Below are 9,610 nucleotides of genomic sequence, written 5' to 3'. Positions count from 1 at the left end.
AACTACTAAGGAATATTCTTTCCTCTAAATCACCGTAAATTTATGCCATCCGACTGCTACAAAAAATCAACAATATAAATAAAACAATACAAGTTCCAAAGTAGTGTTATTTCAGTGCAATAGAAAACCATATCAGGGTATCCACTCAACATTAACTCCTTCGAATAAACGCCCGGGGTCTTTATTCAGGGGGGGGGGGCGTTTAAAAGAAGGGGCCATGTATTAAATTTTTTACACTTCGTCTCTTTTGCAGTTTTTAAGGATACCTATAATATATATCTTCACAACAGAAAATAGGAGATATTCACATGTTTTTGAGAATGAATTTCAAAAGCGAAAAACTAAATTTCCAACCTTAAACCTAAGATTTAGGAGAAAAGTAAGTATACTTTTACTATCGCCTCAAATAAACGTCCCTTATGAGGGAGGGGCGTCTATTAGAGGGGGCGTTTAATAGAAGGGGGCGTTTATTTAAAGCATTACGGTATTTGATAAAAATTTATGACATTTCCCTCCATTGATATTTTATGAACCCAGGAACACACTAAAAAATCTTAATATTTTAAAAATTTCTGGAGAGTGGACACCTTGTCAGGTATTTATGTGCTGGTAATTTCAGCAGCTTTATTATACGTAACATTTTGGGGACCAAATAAATATTTTAACCCTGTTTTAACCAAAGCTTTTTGGGGGTTAGAAAGACCTTAATTTCAGTCCTCTCGCTCGAACAGGGTTTAACGTCAATACACAACCTTTGAATGAAATTGAAAGAAGTTGTCCCCGAAAGTTTGCAAAGTTTTATGCCATAAGTATAACCTGTTGAAAAGTTATGGACTGCGGGCATTTTCCGCCCGAGGACCCCCAAAAACCTATACAAATACGGTTCAATAATTCTGCAACGAAATAAAAGTTCATGACATCCGATCCAAGATTATTCAAGATATTTTAAAGAACTTTTATTTATCCACTTAAATGCTCGCAAAACCCCAGGCCAAATAAGATTAATAAAACGTGCCAATTAAAAACTACTTTCTAAAAAAATTAAAGTATATAACAAATATAAACTAAAGAGCATATACAATGCAAATTTACAATTATGTATATCAGCGCAAACGTCCAAGCTATGAGGATGGAAGGAAACGTTTTTATTACTATAAGGGAAGTGTTTGCGGAAGAAACTTTCTCGGTTTTTGGAAAATTCGCAAAAGTTTATTTCTTAGTAAGTACAATCAATCGTGAACCGGCATTTTTTCACCCGCAAAACGTTCAAATTTCGCTGAACCGCAAAAGTTTATTCCCGCAACATTTTCCAATTAGAAATGGTCTCTGAAAATTTCGCTCTGAGGAGACAAAATCATAAAAAAACTAGTTGGAACTGAAAATAAGTGTCAATAACAAGTATATTAGGAATTATTTGTTTTGTTTTTCTTGTAGAACTGCAATGTTTTTTTCGCAAACAATTTCCCTGAAATAGCTTGATTTCAGTGTTAAATAATTCAAGTGTAAGAGTGAAGTTATTGACCAAAAAATATACTTAGTAGTTGAAGTAAAATGCAGTTTTGGTGTCGGTGTTTAGTTAAAGAAAAACTAAAAAAAAAAATGGCTGGATGATAAAAATTAAAAACGTACATATACAACATTTTCACCATTACATCTCCCTCTTAGAAACACATGCACGAACAAAATTTTTTATTAAAGATTCGATCTTCAGAATGTTGATTTTTCGCGAAGTTGATGAAGACCTAAAGAACAAAATTATACTGAACTAGTCGACAAAACCCCTGGAAAGATTCACTTATGCAAAAAAAAAAATAGGATCGACCAGTTTGATCAGCGAAGATATGAGAGTTTAAATATTTTGCTGACATCAGCAAGTCTCAAAATAGTAAATAACTTTTTTTAACAAAACTGTTTATCCGTTGCCTCTATTGTGTAGAGCTTGAAATACTAAACTGTTTTGATGAACGGTTAAAAATATATGAGGATTTAAAAGTTTTTTGAAGACGTCATCGAGTCGTCTTTTCCGAAACAGGTTGGTTGACCCAGCTTTAGGAAATTGGTCTTAATTTGGTCCCAGGTGGTCTCCAGTTACCCACACAGAAGATGACGTCAGTTATTTCAACCCGTTTTGTAAGAATGTATTTCAGCGAATAACTGGTTAAACTTTAACGTAACACTAAGCTTTGGAAACACAAAGTGTCCCGGATCTTTCGAATCTTTTTGCACAAACTTATGCTTTTGCGAATCCTCAAAAGCGTTTTTTTTTCGCACAAAATAATTCACATTTCTACAATTCCGAAAAAAATTTTATCTATGGAATTATTTCCGAAACAAAACGACATTCAACATCCACGAGGCATTAACAACTTTAAAATAAATGTTTACAATGATTCTGGTCCTAAACCGTACCGAAACTTGTGAATAGCTTTCCAGGTGTTTCGCGAACTTACTATTCCAGCAAACTTTTCACCGAAATGTTACAGTTTTTAAATTATCCCTTCAAGATACCCTACATTCAAATTACCTGTTACAAAAAAAATCACGTTTTAAGAGTCTCTTACTTGTTCTAACGATGTCTGGCTCACACTGTAGTCTATTATACCAAGTTCTTCAGCGTGTTTTTCCAGAGTGCCAAATAGATGAGACCAACGCAAATTTGGATTGATAATTTGATACTGCAGAAGACTCTAAAAAAATCAAGTACCACAGACAGTAACCACATTGTGGTGAGATTGTTGGGAATGATTCAGGGTGTGGACTACATCACAATTCCCGTATTTTCCTGGCATTTCTGATACTTTCTTGAAATTTTTATGCAAAATTTCAGCAATTTTCCTTATTTTTCGAGCCATTTTGGGTCGAAATGTTAAACTTATTAGAACCTTCAATTACCCTATAATGTAAATTCTCTTACACGAAAGTTTGAAAAAACATTAAAACAATTTTGATTGACCATTTAAACCTAAAATTTCCAACCTTTTTTGGACATTTGATATTCTTGTCTTTTCCTGACATGTTTACATATTTTAAAAATCTCTTACTATTCCTGACAGTGACAGGGCACCCCGTAATATGAAACACACAATACCTGTCTATCCTCTACAAGTACAGCACCAGGAAACGATTCATGAACGAATGTTTTAACTCTTTCAGAGTTTATAGCAATATTTTGTGATGATGACGATTGTGCTAATGCCCCTTGTGGCGGTACTTGCAAGGTAGACGAATCGTCGTTGTACATTGGATTGTTCGCACTCCCCACTAAAAAATAAAGAAACATATTTGTAATATTACATGTAGGAAAATTAAGAAGGTAGAAAATTATAAAAATAGGTTCGTTGTTATTAAACGAAAAAGTAAAGTTAAAAATTCTGTTTTATATTGTTTATATTCTATAAAGGCATTGCAGTAGTGTGGCATAGCGATGCACTCTCGTACATAAAAGTGCCAAAATGTATAAAGGAAAATGATATATAGTAATTTACTTACTCTGGGGGTCTCCTGGTTTATTTTTAGATATTTTTAACATGATTGTATATCCTTGCCCAAATCTACTTTTCAGATGCTGTATACTTCCAATACATTTAAATTGTCCATTCACCATGATAACAAGACGTGTACATAGAGCCTCGCACTCTTCCATACTAAAAACAAAACAACGACATGTAGAACATTATTTTCTACAATTTCTACAAAATCGCCTGCATACATTTTTAACTCGTGTGGTAAAATTTAATTATTTTATTAACTGGACTGTTTATATATATGACAAATTTATCGCGAAGGGTTTTACCCACAGGGAATGTAATTGCTTTCTTATAAATTATTGTACGTGAAAAGGCAGTTGTAATGAGAAGGACAACAAATACTAAATTTTTAAGTATATTCCTCCGCGGTTTTCACAACTAGTCTTAAATACTAATACGCGAAGGCAAAGCGTGTTTTAAACGAAACAGACACCGAAAAGTGATGACTTTTATTGTTCGCTTTATTCATTCCCGCCTTCATGTTAAAATCAGCAAGGAATTAAAAAACTTTGTATTTACGAAATTTAAAACTTTTTTTGTAAATTTTATTTTGATCTTTAAACAGTTTTTTTTGTGGATAAGTGATTTTTTTCCTGGGGTTATTTACATTTAAAAAGCTCTTATCAGAAATATCCAAACGCTTTCGATACGAAGATCTACAGGTTGTGCGGGTACCACCAGTCCAACGAATTAGGGGAGTTTAAATTCTAATTTCACATGGTAGGCATAACGCGGAAAACTTTTATTTTCAGTGATGTATAGTCAAAACAGAAAAGTTATTAATTTCAAATAAATACCCAAAGTCTGTGAAAAACAACTGTCACATTACCTGTGTGATGTAAGGACAATCGATCGTCCCGTATTGATTACAGATGTCAAAGTGTCCCACAAGAATCTTCTGGAAGCAGGATCCATACCTGACGTAGGCTCGTCCTAAAAAAATACATTTAAATTAAATACTGCTTTAGGTTTCCATGTTTATAATTCTATATAAGAGGACTCACCAAAAACACAACAGAAGGATCACCAACTAAAGCCATTGCAGTGCTCAGTTTACGTTTGTTACCACCACTAAGAATTTAAAAAGATAAATGCCGTAACTGTTCAATATCTTCCAAACTTAACAAATGCATAAACTGTATGATATAGTGTTAGCAAGTAATATAAAAGACAAGTCATTGGCCCGTGGATAAAACCAAGGGTTCGCCCGCCCTTTATATACCGCATTTCTTGTGTCTCGCGACTTAGGCAGCAATTAGGCAGAACCAGACAGAATACTATTATTAGAGACTAGTCGTTAGCCCGTGGTAAAATCCACGGGTTCGCCCGTCCTTTAAATTTACCCGTCGCAACAAAGTGGATAAAAATATATCGCATTTGATATTCGTGTTTCCGTAGCATGATTTTCTAACTCAGCGGGGAGTCCGCGCGGAGACAGAAAGACGAAGGCTATTATTAAAGAGACTAGTCGTTAACCCGTGGAAAATTCACGGGGTCGCCCGTCCTTTAAATTCACCCGTTACAACAAAGTGAATAAAAATATATCGCATGTGATATTCGTGCTTCCGTAGCATGATTTTCTAACTCAGCGGAGGGTCCGCGCAGAGACAGACAAAATACGGTTATTATTAAAGAGAAGAATCCTGAAAAATACGAATGTAGATAGGATATTATGATTAGCTAAAAAAAAGCACAAATAACTCGCATTTGCTTTCGTTATACCATGCTTTTAAATAAGCCAACCAGGCTAAACTTAGTTATGCCATAAATTGAACTACCATATTTAACTTCGCCTTATAAGTTTGCCTTACTTACTTCTTATACAAAGCAACAAATGTGGTATACCTGTAGTCTCCACACAACTTGTCTGCCCATTTACCAAGATTTAATTGCTCGATAGCAGACTTTACAACATCCTCAATAAGATGAGATGGAATTCCACGCAAGCGTGCAAACATTGTCAACATTTCACGACCAGTCAATCTTTCAACTAAAGCGTCGAACTAAACGAAGCAAACAAGGTAGATTTAAAATAATGGACCCTAAGTACGTGAGTTCAAGAGGAATTCTCATTTAAAAAACATACGATAGGTAACCAGGACGTTTCTGAAATCAGATCCATGTTAATTTTATTAAAGAAACAAATGTAAATACTTTAAAGGAAAGAAGTGTTTGCGGGAGAAAGTTTTTTTCGGTTTTCACGAAAAAGGTTTATTCCCGCAAAATATTTAAAATTATCCCAGTAGTAAAAGTTGCTTCCGCAAAAGTTGACCCATGGTATTTCTTAAGAAAATCTAGAAGCTACAAAGATTCATTCTTTATTTTACTTCTTTTACAATACAGAATGTCAAGACAATTGTTTGAATCTTTGAACCGCTCATCAGGTCCATTAAGTCACCCCGAAAAAATAATGACCACATTTGGTAAGAAAAAATGTTTTTTACAGCAAAAAGGATTCATTTTTACGAATCGCAAAAGTGTATTTCCGTAAAATGCACAAATTCTACCGCAAACTCTTTATTCCTCTACAAAAAAAGCAGCTGAACTGACCTGTGGACAGTATCCAATTCTTTGTTGAACGTCATTTAACTGTGTCTGAATGTTATAACCATGCATGAAAGCAGTACCGTCCGTGATACCCAATTCTCCTGTCAACATGCCGAATGTGGTTGTCTTTCCAGCGCCTGATAAATTAAAAACAAATCAACTTCGAAGGGTTACGATATTTTACATGCATACTTTTCTCAATCTGTGCATGTCAAAGGTGGCAGTAACCCTTTTGTAGCTGTCCAAACCAGCCATTATTTTTTCATAATTTTAGGTAAGCAGATTTTATTTTCTTAAAACATATAAAAAATATTATCTAAGTCTAAAACCGAAAACTACATTTAAAAAAGTACAATAATAAACACAACGTAACCTTTTGGGTTAACCATGATTTTTTCGTTGTTTAACTCATTCATATTTTTAACAATAGGCTTTTGTATATTTTGAATGATTCTTTGGTAGCATTTTCTGAAAAACACATCACAGCTGTATGACTATACCAAACCTGTCTACCAAAGATGAATTGTTGAAACCAAATATTTTTGGTAAAAGATAACAGCACAAAAGGTGTAAAACCTTCAAAGGAGTGATATAATGTCCAGAATAAATTTTAGGATCAATATTTTAGAATTAAATATGCACAAAAATATTTCAGACTTGAAAGGGTTATAGCTACTTAGTGCAGTGCTAGCATACATCACCACCGTATCCCATGAATTTCGAGTAATTCATGGAATCCAAAACCCAACATCCTATTTTTAAAGCTCTTTTAAAAAGAAGGCTGTGAAAAGAAACACCTTTTAAAAAAATTGGCTTAAATTTCTAAAAATTGGCTTAAATTTCTAAAAATTGGCTTAAATTTCTAAAAATTGGCTCAAATTTCCAAAAATTGGCTTAAATTTCTAAAAATTGGCTCAAATTTCCAAAAATTGGCTTAAATTTCTAAAACGGCAACCGTTATCGCACTATAATATATGCAACAAGTAACCAATAGAGAATACTTAGGCTACACAGTTAAACTCTATTTTTCTCATACCATTAACCCCCAGCAGACCAAAACATTCAGCTTTAGGTATGGCACAATTTAAATGATCAACAGCAGTCATTCCAGTTGTTCTGTACACCTGAAATAACATATACAACAAAACTGTTTTAAAAGAAGCTTAAACAACTAAAGCCAAATTGTATTTTTGTATTATATCACTTCGCAGTATATTTATTCTATAAACCTCTATAATCGAAAGTTGTTATGATTAAAACTATCCAATCAAAATGCCTATTACACCTTTACATTGTGTTTTTCGTTCGCATAATTGAATTCAAAATAATTAAAAAAAATTTCACACTTTTTTTAGTCCAATCTTTCTTCCGGTACTTACCTTCGTGAGATCTTGGAGCACTACAGCAGACTTTTCTATTTCCTCTTGCGACATTTTGAACACTCTTTCTCTCTCAGCTTGGACATCAATATCCTAGGAATGCAAAACGAAAATTCCGTAACTAATTTTGGTCAAACTAATTAAGGCTTCCAGGTGGCCTTGTAAAAAAGGGAGTTCCAAAAGAAATAAGTTAAAATGAAAACAAGAAAAGCCTTAGCAACATTAATTCTGCAGTTAAACCAATAACGTAAGTGGCAAGTTTTACGTTTGTGTATTTATCATAACATATTTCTTGTACATACATGTACAAAAGTGTCACATATGCTATTCCTGAACATTGTCGATGAAACAACACTAAAGTCGGATGGCTCATTATCACACGTGAGGTGTACCACAATAAATATATTGCTTTTTAGTGTTTAATTGCCTTTTCCACGAAATAAGTGTCACCAAGATGGCATTTTTTGTAGAAATGTTTAAAATTACAATAACGCATACTTTAACACTTTTTATATTATTTTCTTTATTATTTAGTACATTTAACACTTGAAGAGTTGCTGTATTTTCTATATTGAACATACTATTCCATGTCTACTTACATCTAAGTAAAGTAGTAAACATTCAACAGATTGGGGAAAGATTATTGGTTAATTTAGACACAGATTTACTTCCACGGCCCATTTTATAAAGATCAATTAAAACTTTTTTGTCAGTCTTAAAAATAATTTTTGTATTATCTACACTTTCTAAGTTTTAAATTTTCTACTGTTTTTAAGAAAAGTTATTTTCTTTTTGAAGAAAATTATGTGTTGTGACTAAACTATTTTTGACAAAAAAGATCTTTTCACTTACCATCATAATTATTTAAGTTAAATATTTTAGCGCCTCACTTTAAAAACACATTTCAAATTTCTTTTAGTTGGATATAGCTTTTAAAATTTTTAGCACATGCATCTTTATCAAAATTATTATTTCGTTGGAAACGACTAATCGGTGTTTCTGAAAACGACGAAATCCAGTAATTTGGAAACTATGATTATAATGGAATCCTTTTAGCTATTTGGTATTATTTTAAACTTTACTGAAGCTATTAGGTTTTTAACTTGAATGCAACAAGCATCGAAGTTAAGCTAAGTGGCCATTATTTTCAAATTTTGATATCCTTGCTGCCTAAGGGTTATTTATCAGGCATCAACAAATCATTAATATCAAGTTTTCAATGATATCAGATGTTTCCATTTTGCAAAAGCTATGAAATTTTTATGACAGCCATGACGCACTATTTTACCTTGAAAATTGTATACAAAGCCTATTGGTTACACAAAGTAATAGTAGACGTTAACTTTTCTCGTTTCAGCAAAAATTTTGAAGTATATTTCAATACACACAGGTCCACATGGCTGAGTGTAAGTATGAATGTCGAGACCTTGGTGTAAAAGAAACTTTACCTCCCCTTCTCGTTTTGAAAAACCTTTTGCATTATTTGAACCACAACATGACCCCAAAAAGAATCGTTCCTAAAACATTCAGAAACTGATATTAGTATTAGACAATTCACAAAAAACTTAATATAATGACAAATAAGTTTTTTAGCTGCGTTTTTAAATCAACGGTATATATGTCAAAACTACAACCCTATTTGTAATTTATAAAAATAAACAGGTTGCAACAGCTCTACTTTGGCAGATGTCCTCATTACGTAGCAAAAAAATGCAACAGCCCATAAGGTTCCAGCAAATAGGGAAAATGGGCCTTGTTGACGTCAACGGTTATTGGTATTGCTTCATTTTTTGGATTAAACCAAATAACTCTAACCGTCCTAAGTTAGTTTGTCTACATTGAAAAGTTTGTGTCTAATATGGAACGAGAGTAAATGATCACTTCTGGGGATGATCTTCGATTTTTTTTAATCAAGTTTGTCAACATAATTGTGGGACGTTTTTATGATTTCTTTAAAATTAAAATAAAAAATGTGAAAGAAACATGCCTCGATAAGCAGAGTGAGAAAGAAAAAAAACAGAGCTTCGACAAACATGTACAACAAATGAACACCGATGCCAGGATATTTCCATGCTAGCAAATTTTCTTCATAATTTCGACCAGTAACCTGGCAGCCAATTATAGCTCTAAAAAAATTCGACATTACATTCACAATTT

General features: G+C 33.0%; 1 protein-coding gene across 3 annotated transcripts in view; it reads right to left on the bottom strand.

The window, feature by feature from the left end:
- Positions 1-9,610, bottom strand: part of LOC130641799 (phospholipid-transporting ATPase ABCA3-like) — a 35,405-nt gene continuing 25,795 nt past the window's right edge. For all 3 annotated transcript variants that reach the window (XM_057448762.1, XM_057448765.1, XM_057448763.1), the window contains 12 exons: positions 9,441-9,579; positions 8,902-8,970; positions 7,454-7,546; positions 7,111-7,198; positions 6,078-6,211; positions 5,373-5,530; positions 4,532-4,598; positions 4,357-4,460; positions 3,490-3,644; positions 3,089-3,261; positions 2,562-2,687; positions 1-1,742 (listed from right to left, as the gene is read on the bottom strand). In XM_057448762.1, the coding sequence (XP_057304745.1) occupies positions 1,662-1,742; positions 2,562-2,687; positions 3,089-3,261; positions 3,490-3,644; positions 4,357-4,460; positions 4,532-4,598; positions 5,373-5,530; positions 6,078-6,211; positions 7,111-7,198; positions 7,454-7,546; positions 8,902-8,970; positions 9,441-9,579 (1,387 nt within the window). In that variant the 3' untranslated portion in view covers positions 1-1,661. The remainder of the gene's footprint in view (positions 1,743-2,561; positions 2,688-3,088; positions 3,262-3,489; positions 3,645-4,356; positions 4,461-4,531; positions 4,599-5,372; positions 5,531-6,077; positions 6,212-7,110; positions 7,199-7,453; positions 7,547-8,901; positions 8,971-9,440; positions 9,580-9,610) is intronic.

Source organism: Hydractinia symbiolongicarpus, chromosome 4, assembly GCF_029227915.1.
Source record: "Hydractinia symbiolongicarpus strain clone_291-10 chromosome 4, HSymV2.1, whole genome shotgun sequence".
Lineage (NCBI taxonomy): Eukaryota > Metazoa > Cnidaria > Hydrozoa > Anthoathecata > Hydractiniidae > Hydractinia > Hydractinia symbiolongicarpus.
This window is presented reverse-complemented; position numbering and strand designations above follow the sequence as displayed.